Here is a 22762-nt window from a genome sequence, read left to right as displayed (position 1 = left end):
CATTTTTTTTATGCTTTGGTATTTTTTCTCTTAAATCTAGAGTTTAGGTTCATACTTTGTGGAGAGATATTTGAGTTCTTTTATTTTAGTCAAAGATTTTATTTAAAAATACATTTAAACTAAGGTGGTGGTGTTGAAATGTTGAGAGAAATATTTCAAACATCATAGTTGAACAAGTGAGGAGAAATAAAATCTTAAGGACAAAGACAAATGATTGATCCCTGACAACAACAAAAATTTTATTCATTTAAAGTATTTTAACAAGTAAATATTATTTTTTATTTTAATTTAAGCATTGTTGTTTTTATTATTAGGATGTATGATATGACTCTGATCTTATATATATTGCAAGTTTGAATATGTGTTTAATATTCAAACTAGTATTATTTTTATTTTTATTTTTATTATATTAATTTTGAAAGCATGTATATTTTGAATTTTATTTGCATATTTATAAATTTAAAATTATATATATTATAGACTTGCTTTGAATAATTTTTTATATTTTTATTATGATAAACTAAAGACTCTAATATTAAAGAACTCTAAAACGCGTGGGATATTCACTGTAGCAGTTTTTTTTTTTTTTTTTGCTTTTGTTTTTCTTACATGTTTTTTTTTGCTTTTTTTTTTACCCAAAATTGATTTCTTCTTCATTTTTTTGTTTCTTTTTTTTTAAATCTTTTTGTTTCAAAATTATCTTTGCTAATATTTTTAAATATTGAGCTGGTTGAAAATTTAACTATGTAGTTTTTTTCTTTAAAACATTGTGGATTGCTATAATATTCTCATACATTTTTTTTTTATGATTTTTTTATTTTTTTTTTCAAAATGGTCTTTGTAGATTTTATTTTTTTTTATATTAAGTTGGTTGAGAATTTAGCTTTGTAGTTTTTTTTTAAAAAAACAATATGAATTGCTACAGTGTTTTCCCTATATAGTTTTTGTTTTGCTGCAGTGTTTCCCCATATATTTTTTAAAAAAATTATTTTTATCAAATTTATTTTTTCAATATTGAGTTGGCTGATAATCTAGCTTTAGCTTTCCCCATATGTTTTTTTTTATTTTTTTTTCTTTTTTTCCAAAATTGTCATTTTTTACATATTTTCTTTTTTTTTTGTTTTGTTTTTTTCAGAATTATTTTTGTTAATTTTATTTTTTTACTATTGAGCTGGTTGAAAATTTAGTTTTTTTGTCTTTTTCTTTAAAACATTGTAGCTTTCTCCACGTGTTTTTTTTTTCGCTTTTGTTTCCTTTTTTGTACATTTTTTTTTTCATTTCTTTTACCGAAAATTGACTTCTTTTTTTTCTAGATAGCCTTTGTCGGTTTTTTTTTATATATTGAGCTGGTTGAGAGATTAGCTTTGTAGCTTTTTTTTTAAAAAAAAATACTATGGATTACTATAGTGTTTCTCTTACATGGTTTTTGTTTGGCTACAGTGTTTCCCCCACATGTTTTTTTTTAAATTATCTTTGTTAAATTTATTTTTTCAATATTGAGTTGGTTGAGAATTTAGCTTTACCTTTAGCTTTCCCCACTTTTTTTTTTAAAATTTTCCCCACGTTTTTTCATTATAATTATAATAATAATTATTATTATATTGTATTATATTATATAACTGTTTTTTTTCTTTTGTTTTTTCTTTTTATTTTTTTTAATGAATTTTTTTTGTTTGATTTAGTTTGTTAATGTTAAATTTTTTTTATTTAGTTATCAGATTTTCATGATACGAATTTCGGGTTTGATGAGTTAACCTGATTTGACGAGTTATTTTTTTCATTTAGTTTAGTTTGTTAAAGTTAATTTTCTTTCTATTTAATTATCAGACTTTCATACTTTCATGACACGTATCCTGGGCTTGACGGGTTAACTTGGTTTGATGGGTTAACCCGGTTAATTCTAGGTAAACCCGTCATTTTTTTTTTCTATTTAGTTATCAAACTTTCATGACGCAAATCTCAGGTTTTACGGGATAACCTGGTTTAAAAGGTTGACCCAATTAATTCAATGTTTTTTTTTCTTTTTCTTCATTAGTTTTTTCCTTCATGTTGATTTTTTTTCTTTGTTTTTTTTTAATTAATCTATTTAATTATCACACTTTTATGACACGACCTTATAGCCAAACCCACATCCAGTATTCTTGGGTCCGGTGTTACAGCCAGATTCACTTAAAGTTGGGTCATGTAAGTTTAATTTTATTATTAATATTATAAATATTACTCTTAGGTCAGGCGTTGCAGCTAAACCCAAGATTCTTGGGTATAACTTTACAGAAAAACCCAAGATTTTTAAATTTTTATTTTTTTTAATATTTTTTATGTAAAAAAAATAATCTGCAGCATCGCGCGGGTATCAAAGCTAGTATTTATAATAACGTGTTTTATGGTTGTTTACCAACATGCTAAGGTGTTGCAATTAAGCTCCATGGCCTGTGAGCTTTGACTCAAACCTTTTCCTGCTCACTTTCTTCCCAACTTTTGAGAGAAGAAAAGGAAAATATGCCAAAAAAAATCTCAACTGCCACATTAATTACTCTTGCAAAATTGGTGGAAACAGACTTAATTTCCTGAAACTAATTTCTAAGTTTTCACTAAAAATAAATAAATGTCACCAAGTTTCCGTGCAATTAATTATCCACGTCCCCACACAAACAACCAAACTAAAAATTGTTTTTGCATAACGTGATTAATTTCTTTTCATATTTAAATCTTAACTGGATCATTTATAAAAATAAAAATTATTATAATATTTCCATAAATTAGAACGTGAAATAATTAATTACATGAGAACAAACCAGTTTATCACATGAACCATGTGATTAAAGTTGGGGTTTTACTCACAGTTTTGAAACCTGGCCCGGCCCGGCGGGTTAGCCCGGGGCTGGAACTGGGCCGGGTTGAAAAAAAAATAGAAAAAGTGATGACCTGATGTGACCCGGTGGATTGACTCGGAAAAACCCAGTCAAAAACCAGTTTGCAACCCGTTGATTTTTTTTAGTTTTTTACGAAAACGATGCCGTTTTGAATTTTTTTAAAATAGGGATTGACCCGGCCAACTTGGTGACCCGGTCAAAACCCGGAACCCGAGTCTTGGACCGAGCTGGCCACCTGGCCGGGTTTAAAAACTATGGTTTTACTACATTTTAAATTTGAGTTCTCAAATAACATTGTGTTTGTTGAAAGAAAGTTAAGTTTTTCCTTATTACTATTAATTAATTTAAAGAGTATTAATTTATAGAAATTTAACTGTGGTTTATTGAGATCAGAAGTCTTGATTGGTTTTGGGTAAAAAAACAAAAAGAAAAGAAAAAATTTAGAAATTATCTATCAAATTTCGGGTATTTAATAAGTATCAATTATCTACCATTATTTATTAATTAATAAAAAATAAAATAATTAATATATATATTTAAAGTATGTATATTTATATTAAATGATAAATATGTGTTTTATGTCAATATTAAGATATGCATATATCATATTGTATTAAAAAAATTCTAAATATTATATAAATATATTTATACAATATAAATATACATTCCATGTTAAGTTTAGGCGGATTTCAAGTTGTATTTGATAATATTTATATTTTATTTATTATTCATCAAATTTTAAAAAGAATCAGATAATTATTTATCAGTTGAAATTAAATTGTCATCCTAATGACAATATTTGAACGTGCATAATTTTTGTGCCGGAGTTTGGGTCTCTAGCACCAAAGACAGAAAATGGTCATAACCTACACAGAGTAGCCTCTTTGTTACGGCTCACATAATATCCACAGCCCATTTCAAGGCCTAGAGATAATGTCTCTGTGGTTGTGAAACACGTGTAAATGGCATATCTTATATTTCATGATTTCATCTTTTTATTACACACACACACACACACGTGTGTGTATTTTAACTAAGTTCATAGTTTAATTACCTCCTATTCTATCCTCAATCAATCAATCAATTTAGTTAATGTGTTATTAATTATTCAATTGAAATCCATATTACATGATTGCAATTAAATTAGAACAACCAATCATTTAGTAAGATTTGAATGCTGGAACTATCTTCTTGATCTTTTTCTATTTTTTTTTAAATAAAAAAACATGTAAATTGATCTCATATGTATAATACTAATTAGATCAATACTAGATCCGTGGACCATGCAATTCCGTGGAGTCGGATTATTATTATCTTTTTGTGTAAAAATAATGTTAGGTGTTGTAAACGTGTTTAAAAAAAGAAGAAAAGTTTGTGACTTGGGTTATAGACGTGACTAAGTCAAATAAGTTTATTTTATTTTAATTAGATGATAAAAAAATAGAGAATGACAACAAATGGATCAAACTAAAAAAATGATTACAATAACCTAGAAAAAAAAGCCTTTCTTCAAAGGGATAAAAACAATATAGCTCAATTTCTAGCTCATTAAATACGTAAGGATAAAATTGGGTCAAAAAAGATAAAAAAAAATTAATTCGGCCCGAGTCAACCCAAGTGAGCATGACAAACCTGTAACCCAGGTTATATTGGCGTTAATGGAAAAAAATGAAAAAAATAATAATCACAAAACCTAATTCTCAACAAATCAATTGTAGAATGATGAAATTAGAAAAAAAATCAACAAATAAAAAACACCTAAAAAACAATCAAATCCAGGTAATACGACTGAACTCGGGGACCTAGATAATGCTAATGGGATAACCCAATAAGAGTCAAACACGAAAAATGATGAAGATTAATTTAAAAAAGAACTAAAATTTTGAAGGATGGAACCAAAAACAGATTAAAATTTCTTTTTTTAAAAGCAACCCCATAAAAAGGGTCAAGCCAACCTGAGTTAACTCATCAAACATGCAGTCCAAATCATGAGATCAAGATAGCTTGAAACAAAAGAAAATGAAGAAAATTACCATTTGAGAAAACCACGAAACCCATTTCTTAACCAATCAAATGTTAAAGGATAAAATTGGACAAACAAAATCAATGATATAAAAGGATCCAAAACGGAAAAAAATAACAATTAAAAGAATAAGGATCAAAATTGAGATAAAAAGTAAATTAGAGGACAACTAAGAACTTTTTATTGAAGTGTGAAATTGAAAACAAAATCAATTTAACAAAAGGATAAAAAAATCAAAATAATGAGGACCAAATTAAAAACAAAATAACATATCGCAAATCAATATTGAAGGATGAAATTGAAAATAATTCAAAATTTTACAAACAAGAAAAGAAAAAAAATTAAAAATCAAAAGAATACGGATTGAAATTGAAATATCAATAAATAATTAGACATCATGAAACTTTGAATGGTCAGTAAGAATTTTGAGGAAAGAAGAGAGAGAAAAGAGAAAAAAATCATCGATGACAAACCATCTCACCATCGATGTCACGCGTAGAAAGATGACGTCGTGATAATTCCAACGACACGGCTAAAGAATATTTTTGATCGCTAGCGTCACCCACTCTCCAATGCATGTTTGGCACATGCTAGCTAGTTTTGGTTTTTTAATTATAGTTTATATTTATTAAAATACTAAATTTTCTCTTAACTAATTTGATTATAACTAAAAAAAACCACAATGAAAACACAAAAAAACCCATGGACATCAGTTAAACAAAAATATGCTTTCAATGGTAATTTAGTTATTTTACCATGTTTTAAAATATGGAAAGACCTACTTGTCTCTAATCAATATGATAATGACTAATAGACTTTACATAAAGACCATATTATTCCCCAATAGTCAACTCATTGATTATTTTAGGGAAGGGTAAAATGGCCATTATAATATTACAATGAAAAATGAACCTTCTCGCATTCAATAATGTTTTTTGCTCGTAATTATCTTTTGTTAATGCATGAATATATAGATTTTTTTGAATAAAATAAATAAAACATTATTGATAATTAGAAGACTTTTTTTTTTAAACTTGTGTATATGAAGAATTGTTTAATTGATTTGTTGTTTTTTAAAATGGTTTTTACCTAGATGTGATCTTTGTACTCTTATATTTTTTTTATTAGAGCCTCGCCCTTTTTTTTTTGTATTGATTATGTCCATCTATTTTTTATTTTGTTTTATAAATGTGATTTCTTCATAACATCATTGATTAATACACATAAATAATACCTTTTTGTCAAAGTTTCCAGAAGAATGCTTTACACATGTTTCTTTGCAGGATATGTACTAACTCTTTGATTTTTAAAATATTTCGAGGTGAAAATCAAATGATTAAATTTTTTATTAATTAATAAAAAATAACTAACTAAATGAACATAATTAATTAAAATAAATTATTTTTCATGTGTTTATTTTTCATTTTTTTAAAACTACATAATTTCATAAATGAAAGAGTTATTACACTAAAAAGGTGTCATGTATGTGTAGTGAAGAGTCAAAGTCACATAAATGCCACATATGATGGGCTAGAAACAAGGCTAGAATGAGCTAAAAAAGAGGCTTGAAGGTAGTAAAATTTGGTTGGAATGGAGGTGGTTTATCAATCATTTCTCGACCATAATCAAGGTTGAAAGTGGGAAGGTTTATTCCACCATTTTCAACTATAAATAGTGGTCATTAGTAATAGCAAGACAGAGCCAACATAAACAGTAAAGGCCATATATAATGAGTTGGAAGCAAGGCTAGAATGAGCTAAAAAAGGCTTGAAGGTAGTAAAAATAGGTTGGAATGGAGTTGGTTTGTCAATCATTTATTGACCATAGTCAATGTTGAAAATAGGAAGGTGTATTCCTCCATTCTCAACTATAAACAGTGGCCATTAGTAATAGCAAGATAAAGCCAACAGAAGTAGTTTGCAACATTAAGCAAGACAAATAGATAGAGAGAAATATGAGGCAATTACAGAGAGTGGGTGAGCATTCATTATTGTAGATTGTAGTTTTTTCTATATATTGTCGCACTTGCACGGCATCGCGGCGAAAACATCCACCCTCAAATTCTGTTATCTTCTATCAATCTAGCAAATGTGGGGAGATAAGGAATTCTTGTCTTTTATTAGTTGAAAAATGGAATGGGAGTCGCCACTTAATATTTTGGTCACTAGGAACCCTAACTGGTCTCAGAGATCGGGTACGGGGACTGATTGCGTAAAGGGAAGGTATTAGCACCCCAAATACGCCCTACCTAAGGTAAGCTGCATTGTTTTATTGTCTGATAAAATCTAAAGTCTTGTCGTGTTTTCTAGTTGTTGGTCCGTCTATGGTTTAAGAAAAGTCCTCCTCGGTAAGGAGATCCTTATCTTATCGGGTAATTCTGACGTCAACAAAAGAATTTAATATCCGGGATACGTCATACGTATAAGGTCATAACCCCAGATATTAAAAGAAAACAAAATAATTTTTTTAGGAATTTTTGAAATATTGGCCTAGTTCTCGTGACTTTAATAAACTGGTTATTAAAGCCAAAATACATGCTAATATATTTTTTTTGAAATTTTCTTTGTTGTATGAAAATACAATATGATTTTTTTCTTAATTTTTGAGAGACTTGGCCGTATGCATAAAAACAAAATATTTTTTTTTGTTTCAACGAAAACCAGGTATTTTAATACTGGATTTGTATCTTTATAGTATAAAAATACAAACCAATATCAATCAAAATGCAGTAAAAAATATACGAGAAAATCACAAATTTTTTTGAAATAATTTTTGAAGAAATTTTATTTTATTTTTATTTTTTAATATACGAGCTGGGCCCAACCCGGCCCATGTGGCTGGGCTGGACCCAGCAGGCCTAACCGCCTGGCTAGGAAAACAAAAGGCACGCTTACGCGTGCATGCTTATGCAAATGGAAGTAGTTACTGTTCAAGTGAATTATAATTCACTTGAACAGTGAAAATGCAAAAATGAATTGCATGCACAGAGACGAAGAGAACAAACCTGGTGGCGGAAACGATGTCGAAGACGATGGTAATGGCGTACGCTCACAGTGATGCTGGTGGCGGTGGAGAGGAAGCCGACGATGGCTCACGGTAGTTATGACGGTGGGGGGCAGTGTTTGCTGCAGCTTTTCTTCTTCTTCCCCGTGCAGAGAATCAGCCTCTGTTGTTGTTTTTTTTTTTCGTCTGCTTCTGTTTGGTTCTTCTCCTTTTGGTCTCTGGTGGGGGTGGAGCTGCTGGTGGCTTTTAGACGGTACGGTGGAGGTTGCTGGCCGGTGGAGTTGCTGTGGGGAGGCGACGGTGGCTCTTCTCCTCTCTATGCAGAGGCGTGAGCCTCTGTTTTTTTCTTTTTTTCTTTTTTTTTGTTGATCGATACTCCCTTCTCAGTGGCGGCGTTATGGCAGCGGTGGAGAGGAAGACCAATGGTGGTTCTCCTTTTTCTTTCCTTCTTCCTCTGTAACTTTCTTTCCCCACGGCTCCTCTCTGTTTTTTTGTGTTTTCCTTTCCATTCTGCCTCCTGTCTCTATCGTCTCCCCCTCTCTGTTTCTGTTTCCCCCCTCACTGTCTCGTTCCCTCTTCTATTTTTCTCTTTTCCGTTGTGCAGTGCTGGTGCGGTTGTGATGGAGAATGGCAGTGGCTGCTGGACGAAGAAGATGATGAGCTGACGATGGCGTTGGCAGTGCTGGTGCGGCTCTCTCCCCTCCTTTATTCTTTCCTCTGTCGTTCCCCTCTGGTTTTCCCTCCCCTTTCCTTTTCTTTTTTTCTTTTCATCGTCTTTCTCTGGCTTTTATAAGCCAAAGAATGGCATGCGGTGCAACGTCCAACATGGTAATGGCATGTAGAGGAATAGTAGCCGTGAAACATTCCCCATAACTGAAGCAATCTGCTGTTTTTGTTGCTGAAATGGCTCCATTGATAACGCTCATTCACTGTCGAAACCGTTGCGGATGAAGAAGGTGATCAACAGTTGTCAAGGAAACGACGCCGTTTGCTAATTCAAAATGCATATTTCTGATTTGGTCCTTCGATGTTTTTTGCAATTTTGTAATCAAGCCCCCGGATAATTTGTAATTGGATCCCTTGATTTTAGTGCCTTTTCTGGTTTGGTCCTTAGTTTCGGATTGTTTCAAATAAGTCTCTAATTGGCTATCAAACTTCAATAATTATGCAATTAAGCCCCTGATTTGACCAAATCAACTCTTCAAAATTATAATTGGACCCCAGAAGTTTAATTTCTTCCAATAAAAGCCTAAATTGACTTAAGAAATCAATTTTCTTGCAATCAAACCCTCCATAAATTCAATTAAACCTTGAATAAAATTTAATTGAGTCCATAAACATCTGATTTTGGACTTTTCTTCCTCAAATTGAATTTTCCTTATCAACAGGGCTCTCACTGTCAAATTTCAACCTTTTGTATTTTTTGCATCTCCTCAACCAATTTTAGCATTTTTTCGGCATTCCAGCATCCTTTTCTCGCTCCTATTATTTTTTGGATTTTTTCTGAATATTTTTTATATATTTTTTTTGTATTTTCTCATTATTTTTGTGGGAACCCAAAAATGGGTAACAACATATATAATGAAATTGGTTGCTCTATAGACATAGGCAACTGAACCATGTTAAAATTATGTCTCTTGGTTTTTAACATCAATTTCAGGTCCTAACAACTAGTATTAGAGCATTGGAAAGAAAATAAAAAGTGTTTTAATTTCCTTTTCTAGAAATGAAAGTGATCTAAAATATGTTTTGAACACATTACTGGAAAAAGGATGCCAAGGCGAACATAATGGTGAAAATGACATGCAAAACGGAGACCTAAAAAGGCTGCATGCTTTTCTACACACCAACAAGAAGCTTTCCACGTGCCTTTTATGTGCAGTTACCCCTCCACACAGATGACAAATTGCCTCACATGTAGATCATCTTCTTCACCCAAAAACCCAGATTTGTGACCTGTGAAATCATTCTAGTTAAGACCTAACCCATCCACATTAACTACTAGGTCAGTGTTATACTGCCACCATATGGGTTCCACACCATCTTTATGGTTTGATCATCATGACACATTAACATACACGCCATCAACGATGTTAGTAAATGGGTCTTATCATCCAAAATATTGGTAGAGGAAAGCATATTAATGTGGTTAATCCTACATGTAATCAAATTGTTTTGCTTAATCTAAGTCATCCATCAAGTTAGATTTCTTTGGATAAAATTAGAGCTATTTAAAATACAACTTAGATGATTTTAGATTCATTTATAACTAATTTAATCATTTTAGATGCAATTACGATTCTTGATTATCCATATTCAGAATCAATGGTGGATCACACTTTGAGAACGGATTGCCTATAGATGGAGCAATATAATGTCATCTTAGTAAATAATGATGTTTACAAGAAAGCAATGGGTTTGGAGAATAAATAATAGTTGTTGGAATAAAAAAAAGTTGGATAAATCAGCTATGAATGCATTTGAAATCATCTAAATCACATTTCAAACAACTCTGATAGTCCAAATCTAGAATTGATGGTGGATCACAGTTTAAGAAGAGATTAACTAGATATAGAGAAACTTAACGTCATCTTGGTGAATGACGGTTTTTAAGAGGAAGAAATGACTTTGAAGAATAAATAGTGTTTGTTGGAATCAAAATGTTTGATGGCACAAACTTTGAATTATATTTTGCTAACAAATAGTAGTGATCCAAAGAGCTTATGAGTTGAATTGTTTAATGAGGGGATTCAATTGAAAAACCTAGCCTTATCAAAGATGATTTGATATGGCTTTATACCTTAAGAAAAAGGCAGAATTGGGTGCTCTAGATATCTTAAAGTATGGAAAGATTTAGGTGGAGAAAACAGATGTAGTGCTGGTAAGACAAATAATAACGAGCTTGGGATAAACTGAAGCAATAATAAAGCTGCTAGATTTTGAGGCCTCGATATGAGCACAAAAAAACTCCCTATTGAAGATCTTCCCAATAAGTGTTACAAACAACAAAAGTGAAAATTATATGGTTGTTGTATGTCAACAAGGCCTTATAAAAGGGTGATGTAATGTTTCTTACACACTAACAATGAATGAGAAATCAAACCAGAGTTGGTTGGTGCTGGAAACTACTCCATATATGCATGGGCAGGTTGAGGAGAGGATGCTTATGAAACTGCCAAAAAAATTCCACCCAAGAGGATCTTTTATCACTAAATCAAGGTATTGCTTATAAGTTTTTAGAGATATGGTAGAAAATGGAAGGAGTTTCTGGTTGTGTATGATTTTGAGTGGGAGAATGAGAGAAAGTCAATGGTTCAACTAAGCACAAGTTGCCAAATATGAAGAGCAGTGTTGATTGACTTTCATGGTTGTTGCTTCCATGGTAAAGTGAAGAGTTGACTGAACTCTTAGATGAAGAGAGAATGACTTATTGAGTAGTAAAACACGACTCTTTAGTAGAAGTAGAGGGCATGTACATGGTCTTGGATAAGTAAGATCTTATAAGAGTGGTGAGCTTTTGATGATATTGTAATACTCGAACAGTGAATGCCACACTTATATTATCAAATACTTTTGTATAAGAAAACTTATGATTGAATGGTCAGACTCAGGCGAGGAAGAGATTTCACTAGGCTATCAAAGAAAATACAACCTATATGAAATGTAAAGATATATAATGAGCACCCTACCTAAAGACACAAATAACATTAGCTATCCACATATACAATGATAAATGAGCTACCAAAATCAAGTGAGAATTAACCCATGAAGGATGAGGAACTGAAGTTGCGTCATTTATCTCCAAGTGATAGATTATCAAGTGTGGAGATAAACTCAAAGAAATGCAAGCTACAATAAGTAGAAACAAGGCTGGAGTGAGATGAAATAGAGGGATGGGGAACTAAAGTTGTGTCATTTATCTCCTAAGTGATAGATAATTAAGTGCGAAGACTATTGAATGTGGAGAAACTCATACAAATGCCTGCTACAACGAGTATAAACAAGGCCATAAAGAGATGAAATAGAGGTTTGAAAGTTGTAAAAAATGGGCTGGAATAGAGGTTGTATATTTTTCATTTATTGACCATAATTAAGGCTAGAAATAAAGAGGTTTGTTCACCCATTTTCAGCTATAAATAGTGACCATTAGTAACAACAAGATAGAGGTAGCGAAAGTAGCTTACAACAACAAGCATAGTAGATAATTATAGAACCTGGTAAAATTATGTCTCTTGATTTTGGAAATCTCAAGTTATAATAATGTATATGTGCTCATCTTGATGAGCGTGTTAACATACCAACTTAGCAAAGATAAGTTTCATTTTCTCGCTGCGATGAAATAAATGGAGAATCTTCCTCATTATTAATTGCATATGATGATTGCAAGCGTTGTCCTCGGGTAATCATGTATGTATAAAATCTAGTTAAAAAAACAAAACATTGAAAAAAGCTTAACATGAAATTAGATAAAGAAATGGTGCAAGGAAAAAGCAATAATAAAATTGAGCTAAGAATTAGAGCAGAAACACTGACATGATAGGTATAAAATCAATAATTGAAGTTGCATAAACGTAAGGGTTTTATATTAATTAGAAAAATTTTGTTTTTTTATTTAATTTTTTAATGTTGGATTTGCTTTTTATTTAGTTATCATATTTTATAACATAGATTATATATCCGGCGGGTTAACTTAGTTGACTCTTTTTTTTTCTTTTTCTTAATAAATTTTTTTCTAATTGCATCATTTATATTGGCCTGATTTAAAATTAGATTTCATGATTAATTTATTTTTACTTTGCATTATATTATCTTGATCCAATGATTTGAGAATAATGTTCAAAACATAGACCTGAATTAACTTGATTTTGTTTGTGTTTTTATTTTTCTAATTCCAGCAGTCAACACTTGGTTAATTGGGTATTGAACTTTGTAATTTGTTTTGATATGATTTTTATGGAGATATCTTGGCCTTAAGATTAAGGTTGTTGGTTTGGACATTTGAACCCTAGTTAAAAAAGTTTTTTAAAAGATTATCTCGGTTTCATGACCAAGCTTATGGGTTCTTAAACATTGGATTTGCATTTTAATGGGTTGTTCTCATTTCATGATTGAAGTCATAAGTTTATCGGGTAAACTAAACGCAACAATGAATTAGCTAAAAAACCTCGTGAGAAAGATTAAAGTTATAGCACAATAATGCATCAACAAAATCCAGCGTATCGAATATTTATTTTCTATTTTTTTTCTTATTCACTAAAACACATTGTAGGAGTATGATACATTATCTTGATGAACGGTATCTCGACAGGAAAAAATCATCTTGCATAGTCCTTGATAATTGACCTAAGAAACAAAAAACAAAGATCAAATTCCAAACAAAACAAATGAGCAATGTAGATAATAAAAAAAGTTAATCTATTTCTCTACCTAGAATGTTTATTTTATTTCTCAAAGCAACTTTTAAAAAAGTTAGACAACAATAAAATAGCTCAATAATATGAATATATTATGAACAAATACCAACACATCAACACTTATAGTAAAAAACACAACCAAAAAATTAAATAAGAAAAAAACAAAAAATGTCAATATATGCTTTCTCGACATTACATGACAACCAGTGTATATATACAAACATCATAATGAAGCTGAAGAACAATAAATCCTAAAAATGCAAAGAAAAAGTTTTTGAAAAATCTAACTAATAGAGACAAGTTTAATGCACAACAACTTAAAACAACCACAACATAAATTTCCTAGAGGTGATTAAAAGAATATAATTGCTACACCGATATGATTAAAGCATTAAAAAGTAATAGGCGGCTCTACCTACAGTGATCAACAATGTAAACCTGACACTTTGTTTTCATAACCCAATTAAAAACGCTTACTTGTTTCTTTTTTACCTCTTAATATGTAGCCCAAACAAACACACAACCTAAGAATGATAATAACCCCTTATTAATAAAAACAATCCTTAGCGCTAGCAATTCAACAAACCATCAAAAGATTGTTTTTCTTGCCGAAGTGAATTAAACACACATACAATCATCATCAGTCTGAGCTCAACAACATGTAGTAATGACAACAATATTCACCCTAAAAAAAAGCATTTAAAACTCTCAGACCCCCATCTTAGTTAAGGATATGCAGAAAAAAGCAGCCACCAACTTGCATTCTTGTTTCTTAAATTCCAAGTTTCAAATGCAACAAACATTCTCTTCATTCTGCTTTTCAACCACCAAACCGCAATTCAAATAGCATTTGTTTCGCTAATTAAGTATTTTTTAATAGAACTTAGAATATCTATTTACCTGGGTGAACTTGCAACCATTTTTTTTTCCTTTTGTTCGAAAGGAAACAAACTAAAGCTTATCAGACTTATTTAAAAAAGAAACCAAAAAAAAAAGTTGAATTTCTTACTTATAAGCTTACTGTAGCAAATACCAAGCTAATTAATCTACCAACTTAAAAAGGTTGGCCTAAAATGCTCATTGACTTCTAAATTGTTTTTTATAAGAGAAAATATGTGCAGTTAAACATCAATTGAAATGAAACTTGTGTGGCCAATAAATAAATTTTTAACAGAACCTAAAATATTGACTTTCCTGGATAAAACGAATTTAATTAGTCTGCTAAGGCTGGCCTAATATGCTAATTTTCTAATATGCTAATCCAGCAACTGATTAGAAGAAAACGATTTTAGCCATAGAATCCCAGTAGTTAAATTGCACAGCACACTGAAAAGAACACCAAGCAGCGAAAACAATGGTGTATAACGTGACTGACCGAAAATAGCATTTGAGATAGCTCAATAATTAAAATGGTCAACCTAAAAGGATAAGGCTTTGAAGTTGCTTGGTGGCAAATCTTCAGTTGGTGAATTGCATTAGGATTGTCAAAGCTTCAAACTTTGTCAACATTTAAAAAAAATATAAAAAACACGAATACAATAATTTGAACCTTTTCTTATCCAACATTTTAGTCACTTATAAGGTTGAGTTCATGTCTAGGTCATTAGGGAGGGAAAGGCTGAGACATGAGAGGATTGTTATGGTTCACATTCGATGTCCTGCCCGTCTGTCCAGCTAATAACCTCATATTTATCTTTCTTTTTCACATTCAGTTTCACAACTGACTCCTGCTACTACTAGAGACCTTCTACTACTGTTATCTCCTTGTAGATTAAATTGTCAAAATTCCAAGACCCTCAGCAAGACCAATTGTTTATTCAATTAAGAAGAAGAAGAAGCAAAGTGAGTAGGTCCATCCATGAAAGCAGTTGCAGCACGATCTCCATACGGCTCTTCCTCCTTTTCTTGTCACCATTATAATCATGTCTCAACAAAATTAGCACTCACGGTTTCCCTGTTACTTTTTTTCTTTTTTATCAATAACAACTTTGACAGTTTGTTTTCCCTTGTTATAAGTTGCTCCTCTATGTCATTATACCTCTGCCATATGCATGATTATGTTTCTATCATGTTAATATCTATTTATCAGCTAGTTGCATCAATGTACATGGCTGGAGATGTGAAAACAATAAGGTATATTTGTTTGGTTCTCCATTAGCTAAACAATTCTTTTAATATGAAACAGTTTTGAAGAGGGTTTGGTCTAAGAAACTTATTCAAGGTTGACATCTAACGATTTTTGTGTATTTGTAAATAAACAATTGTAAATTATTGATTAAATATTATCTGTTGCTGCAAGAAAGAAGCGCGTTCCTTTATTTTTTTTCAGTTTTGAAAATTATTGACTAAATGTTATATATATTTGATGACAGTGTAAACACAAATAAATGAATGACCAGAATAAAAAAGGCAAGCCAAGAAAAGAACAAATGTAAATTGCAACATGAATTGGCCAAATAAATAAAGATGGGAATCTAAAGCACAAATTCAACAACCATCATAAGGGAAGAAAACACAGCAGAAACAATTTTCAATACAAACTCCTCGCAACCAACGCCTTTGTTGGTTGGTTAAAAAGCAAATGGAAAAACAGAGAAGCTGGTCTCACAGTCCAACAAAGCAAGAAAGAGACAACCATTAATCTTGCAGACCATAAATACATGCACATACTAGCAGTGTAAAGCAAGTAAGCCTTAATGTAAACAAAGCAGCAACCCAGCAACCCAACCGAAAAGAAGGCTAAAAAAGCTCAACAAATCTGCTGAAAATAGAGGAACCACACAGATTAATTATGGATGCATCAGAAAACAAACTGAACAAAGATAGTAAGAGAGGCAATGGAAAGAGGGAAAAAAACACTAAACTGATGGTGCAACAACTAGCAGGAGAGGCAATCGAGAAAAATAAAAAGAGAGTCCAACAACTGGTGGGCAAAGAAATACACAGACTGGAAATAGACAAACCAAAAGAAAAGGTATTTGGCTGTAAACTAAAAAAGAACAAGGCATTTTTAATTTCTGGTCACAAGAAAAACAAAGGACAATTGTTGCACAATGAATCACATGTAAAGAGTGGAAAATCTTATCTCTAACCAACATGATAGTAGTTCCCCAGGCAAACCAGACAGTCCTCCCAATATTATAAAGAGACTAATGTGACATCAAATAACATATCAATGATACCAACAAAAGAAAAAGAAGGGCATGCGTGTACAAACCGAAAGAAAAGATATGCGGGCAGAAACAACTGTTACAATCCACAGTTGCATGAGTCTGGATGAACAGTAATATTGCAACATGATTTAGTTTATTTGTTAATTAGTCTCCCGCTTTGAAATTGTGCTAACTGGCTCAATTGGTTTTATTTAACCTCAATTGTTTGACGTGTGGGATTCATTTTACTCAATTAAAAATAAAAAAGCTAAGTTAACTAATTTAAAATAACTTAAAAGGCAAATTATGTGTTTAGACATTTTTTTTTTGTTTTATTTTTCATTATATTAATTGCCAATTTTTGATTCATTTAAAGTCCGTTTGGAACGCAGTGTAAACTATGTTCCTTTAAATTTTAAATTTTTTTGCTAAAAGTTATTTTTTAAATATTTTTAATAAAAAAACATTATTTAATATATTTTTAAATAAAATATATTTTATATCACAACAACTATCACAATTCGAATTTCATAATGAAAGCAAACTGTGGTCGACAATATATATAAAGAGAGAAAGAATAAAAAAACAAGCATATAACTCAACTCGGCTCTCGATGTTGTTTGAAGATTTATTTATTTTTTTAAATAAATTCAATTTTAATCAAGTCAAGCTACGCAATAGGAACCCCAAATCAATACAAAAATTAAAGCCATGGGCTCAAAGTGGCAAAAGTTGTAAAAAGAGCCTTCATGCAGATTCAACTACCCATTAAAAAATGGTTGGGTATGTCTCTTGGTTTGTTTGTTTGTTCTTTTTTTATTTTTTAATTATTTCTTTTTGTCTCTTATCAGCTCCTCCTCCTCCTCCTCCTATCCATTCCCAAGCCTCCTTTATCTGTCACCACATGTCTGTACATGCAAAGAGTAAAAGCTCTCCGTCTCACTCATAATAATAATAATAATAATAAAAAAAAAAGGGAAACAATTAATTTAAAACAAGCCATCAAAAACCGAGAAAGAAGAGAAGAAGAAGAAGAAGATGCTATCGAAGGAATCAGGTGGTTCCGCCTTCGATCTTCCCGAGGATGTCTTGCAAGTCTTACCCTCTGATCCATTCCAACAACTCGATGTGGCCCGCAAGATCACTTCTATTGCCCTCTCTACACGTGTCTCCGCTCTTGAATCCGAGTCCTCCCTTCTTCGCGCCAAGCTCGCCGAGAAAGACGACTTCATTGCCCACCTCCAGGCTCAGATCGAGTCTCTCGATTCTTCTCTCTCCGACTCCTCCGATAAGCTCTCCCGGGCTACCCAAGAGAAGGTCCGACCCCGGTTTCTTCACCCGGTTTGTTTGGATTTTATTGTTGTTGTTTGACTTTTTTTGCCTTGACGTTGTTGTTTAGGAGAATTTGTTGAAAGAGAATGCGTCGTTGTCTAACACTGTTAAGAAGCTTCAGAGAGATGTTTCTAAGGTAATTAAGTTACAGCTTTGCTTAATTGCAGATTTTTGTTACTCCTTAAACTAATCCAGCTTTACATAATTTGGTAATTAACTTCTTCTTTTTTTTTTTTAACGAAATTGGCTGGCTATAATTGCGTCTAAATTATTATTGTTGTATTATATTATATTATGCATACACTTTACCAATTTTTTTTTACTATAGTAGCTGTACATTGTTGTCAGAATTGTAATTTTCTTTTTTTAATTTTCTTTTTTTTTATATTTGATATTTTTATTATTTTATACTTGTCTAATTATCATTATTATTTTTTATTTCTTAGTACTTTTTTTAGTTTTTCTATTTTTTTTCTTTACATTGTTTTTTTGATTTTTTTTTTATTTTTTACACTTTAAATATTTATCATTTTACACTTAGCTTATTTATATCATTTTTTTATTCTTATATTTATTTTTTTGTAATTTCTTTTTCTTTACCCTTTTTTTTTTGAAAAATTATTATAAAAAGATTAAGAAAATCATGTTTCATTATAGTAATTGTTACATTGTTCTATTATTTACATTGTTCTATTCTCTTGTTACATTAAAAATTAGTTTGAAATCTTATATGTTTTTATTAACATATATCATTTTTACTATATTTTTTATTTACGGTTATATTTTTTACTTAATATTAAAAAACATGTTAATAACATCTACACATTAATTCTTTTGTGTTAAAAAAATTATTGGATCTGTAGCGAGATGAGTTGAATAAACACGTTAACTTTTTATTTTTGTATTTATTGGCACATATGGTTCTCATTGTATTTAGTTAAATGCATGCTTGTGTCTTTTGATTTATAATTATATATATTTTTTTTAACAAAAAACACATTTGAAAAACTTGTATATTTATTTTTTTCGCTAAAAAACATTATTTGACCCACTGCGAAGAAGCGTAACTAATATGAGCTTTGCATTCTTTTTAAAATGATAAAAAGCACTTCTGAAGAATAGTATTTGCTAGAAAAATCATGAATGCCCAGGTTCGAGTATGGATTATCTGCCTAAGACCGGAATGTGAAGGGATTGGATTTAATTTTTTTGAATGTGTGCAGCTGGAAGTGTTTAGGAAGACGCTTGTGCAGTCACTTCAAGAGGATGAAGAAAGTTCGGTAAGTTATCCTACGGATTTATTTTGGATGATGAATAATGTTTTATCTTTGCTCCTTCAAGAAAACTGTTGTGAAAGAATGTATGGAGGTTTTAGGGTGATGTTGATCTGGTTTTGTGGCAGGCAGGAGCTCCACAGATCATTGCCAAGCCTACACCAAATGGTATGTGTTTTACTATTTGTTGATGAATTCAAGGCCTTTAAGATGCTTTCATTTCCTACTGGAGTTCTGCTTACAATAGGATAAGCATCTCATTTCGGGGTTTCTATGATGGTTTATTAATGGCATATTTGGCCTGTGCTTTAAAAAAAAAATGCTTGTATATTGTGTAAAATGTTTGATTAAACATTCCAATTACTTTGGACGTCGCAGTTTCTACATTGATTTGTCTCACAGGACGAATATAGAATTGCCTGGAGGTTTATCGTCACCAATTTTGTGATGAGTTGTTCTTATTGTACTAAAGAAAAAGTTGGTCTGGCAGTATTTGACTTGTCATTTTTTTTCTTAATTTGTTTCAGAAGATGATGCCACCCTGCCACCTTCAAGATATTCTTCAATACAAAGCAAGGTTCCAGAAATGGGAAACTCGTTTGCAGAGGATCGTGAGACAGATGGTATGCCACAAGTTTGTGGTTTTAAGCTTGTTTCTTAACACAAAAACCCACCAGACTTAATTTCTAATCCAGTACTTATGTTACTTCATCTCGTTATTTTCATGGCAGCTCCAAGACCTGGCATACCACAGATTCTCCTGGCATCCCAAACAAACACACCCCGGTTTACTCCTCCAGGCTCCCCTCCTAGTTTTTCTGCTTCCGTGTCTCCCACAAGGACGTCTAAACCAGTGTCTCCAAAACGACAATCAATGTCATTCTCTATCACAAGAAGCATGGACGATAGATCCCCTGCCTTCTCTTCTCTGTCCTCAAGCCAACATAGTTCTATGTCAAGTGACGCAGGATCACAAGCTGGTTAGCTCTAAAACTTCATTTTAGAATAAAGTTTATGCAGAATTTGATTGATACAGATGCCAGATCTCTTATGCCTTGGATACCATGTCAAATGGCCAGTTACTATGATTTGAACCCCTACTTTTAAAGCTCTTTGAACTTAATGACTCAGAGTTGCAATTTTTTCCGGGAAATGAAAGGAAGCAATGGGATTAGTTGGAAAAAATGAATCAGTGATGACTGTATATGTCTTCAATGGATTCTGAACAGATTAACTATATGAATCCAGGTAACTTGTTTTACATTTGATGTCACATCATGAGAACGATACAATTATGCCTAAAAATTTACTCTTTCTTTGTTAATTATAAATCATGTAATCGGTGATTTAAAAGTAAGCCATATTTTAAGTCTTTCCTTGAGACAAAGATGGAGATGGATTGATTAGTGTAGATTTTTCCTTTTTTGGCGATGGTTTTCATATTTGTTACCAGATAAGGTTAACAATACAATGCATGTACGCATACCTTTCAATTTTTTATTTTTTTGGAGAACAGCCAAAGACAATGGATGACTTTTTTTTATGAGCCTACCTAAAACTGTTTCGGGATTTTTCATGTAATTTGTTACGTCATTTTATTAGTTCTTGTTTTTGCATGGTTCAGGACGAACTCGAGTTGATGGCAAAGAATTCTTCCGCCAAGTCAGGTGAGTTTTCACTGGGAAAAAACTTGAATCGTTGCACAATTAATAAAATCTGCAGCATTGAATTGCATCATAATCAATACCCATGCAAATTTAGTTTTATGAATCTGGGTAGCGTTCTTTCTTCAAATGCAATTTCTTCTTTTGTTGATCAGGACCCGCTTGTCTTACGAGCAGTTTGGTGCTTTTTTGGCAAACGTTAAGGAATTGAACTCCCACAAGCAAACAAAAGAGGTAAATTTCTCTACCACCCTCTCAATCTGTTGTTAACTTCACTTGATATCAGTTTTCTTCCATGACTTTCTGTAAAATCTCAGGAGACCCTAAGGAAGGCAGAGGAAATTTTTGGTCCAGATAACAAGGATCTTTACACGATATTCGAGGGATTGATCACTCGCAATGTTCACTGAATATATTTCGCCACAACTGCATCCAAAGCCTGCAAGCACTGGTTTTACAACTTTGCACTCTTGTTGTAAATTATTTTTTTCAAGTGGAGACTTTTCTTCGGTACTCTTCAATTTGATATTCTTCTGGTGTCGAAACAGTTGATTAAAGTAAACTTATGAATGGCCTGTCCACAATGAACTGTACAAAGTGTACAATAAAATTACACCAGGAAGGAGAGTTCTTTTCTTCTTCTTTTTTGCCGCAAATGTCAAAGAAGATCTTGTGTGTATGTTCTTCTGGTTGCTTGCATTCCATCTCTTTATCGATAACAGATTCAGCAGCAAATCCGTCACTTTTGAACATTGTTGCAATATCTGGTCCGCATGCATGATTCCTCTCATCATGAAGGAGCATGATCAGGTAGGCCTACTCATTTTATTTTTGAATTGCCATTGATCTTCCCTACGTAGAAAATGGTGGTCGAGGAGTACAGTAGAGAAGCATCGTTGAGACCTCTTCGCCTTCGTGCATGGAAATTTCTTCATTTATTGAGGCGGGAAACATTAGCACCGTAATTCTGTAATTATTTAAGGCATGTTTGAGATTTTGGTAGCGGTAATACTTCAATGTGTTTTTTTTTATAAATTTATTAAAATATTTTTTTTTAATTTTTAAAAATTATTTTTGATATTAGCAAACGAACATAATAAGAAGATGGATTATAACTGTCTGTAATTACAGGATTAGGAGGAAATTGTGTGCTTTCTTTGAAAAAAAATAAAAAAATGAAATGTTTATTTATTTATTGATTAAAAAGCCTATGAATACTCGGCTTGATTGAAAAAGATTCTGAATACAATGAGAGTACAAATTTTGCTGCAAGAAAGGCTTTTCACAACCTGAAGGAAGGCTTTCAGGCAATGCGTTTCTTGTGGTGTGCGCTATCCAGCGCAGAAAACATCAATCTCCAGCTAATTGATGTGCTTCTTGTCAATCTTTCAGTTTCATCTATATGTTTATTCTCCTTGATTCCTTTTATTTGATGATTAGAGTGTTCTTGGGCCAGTTTGCTTGTTAATCAAGACTAGGAATCTCTCCATATAATTTTAAGGGTGTGCCTCTTCCCACCGCTATGATGTATTTCGAAGAATTTGATAAATTCTCTTTTAAGATTTGAATTTAAAAAGTACATAAAGGGGTTTTAACACATTGTTTTTACACGTTAAAGAGATTTAATTATCTTTAAAATCATTGTAACATGATTTAATTATAAAAGTATCTTAAGATGTCATATGTTTTTCTTTTTTTATTATGGTTTTTGTTGTTATAATTAAGTTTATTTAGAGATTATTTGGTAATTTAATAAATATAAATATTATTAAAAACAGTCATATGCATGCGTGACATGCATTTTTGCGAGCGACGTTGTTCATTAACCAAACACAGCTTGTCGCGGTGGAATTTGAATTGTCTCGGTGATTTCTCCATGATGTGGTGGCATGTGTCGTCAATGTCTCTGATTTGGTGCTAATAGCCTTTTATTTTTTCTCTTCTTTTCTCTATCCTCATCGATTTGTATGCTTGACCCTTTAAACTTTCAAAGAAGTCCTTCAATTTGTTTTTTCTTAAGATTTGGT

At 31.7% G+C, this 22762-nt stretch overlaps 1 protein-coding gene across 4 annotated transcripts; it reads left to right on the top strand.

Annotated features, from left to right (window-relative positions):
* Positions 1–17265: 17265 nt before the first annotated feature.
* Positions 17266–21391, top strand: LOC7475940 (uncharacterized protein At4g15545). 4 transcript variants are annotated; one of them, XM_024609289.2, is made up of 9 exons: positions 17266–17782; positions 17865–17933; positions 19021–19077; positions 19200–19239; positions 19599–19694; positions 19803–20051; positions 20696–20738; positions 20891–20969; positions 21053–21391. In XM_024609289.2, the coding sequence occupies exons 1-9, from the start codon at positions 17504–17506 to the stop codon at positions 21143–21145; spliced, it is 1005 nt and encodes a 334-aa protein (XP_024465057.1). In that variant the 5' UTR covers positions 17266–17503; the 3' UTR covers positions 21146–21391. The 4 variants fall into 4 exon arrangements, with proteins under 4 accessions (XP_024465057.1, XP_024465060.1, XP_024465059.1 ...); XM_024609292.2 differs by having other exon boundaries at positions 17295–17782; positions 19204–19239; positions 19602–19694; positions 21053–21297; XM_024609291.2 differs by having other exon boundaries at positions 17297–17782; positions 19204–19239; positions 21053–21297.
* The last annotated feature ends 1371 nt before the right edge of the window (positions 21392–22762 follow it).

This window comes from Populus trichocarpa, chromosome 10, assembly GCF_000002775.5.
Source record: "Populus trichocarpa isolate Nisqually-1 chromosome 10, P.trichocarpa_v4.1, whole genome shotgun sequence".
Taxonomy (NCBI): Eukaryota; Viridiplantae; Streptophyta; class Magnoliopsida; order Malpighiales; family Salicaceae; genus Populus; species Populus trichocarpa.
Note: the sequence above shows the minus strand (reverse complement) of the source record. Positions and strands in the feature narration are given on the sequence as shown.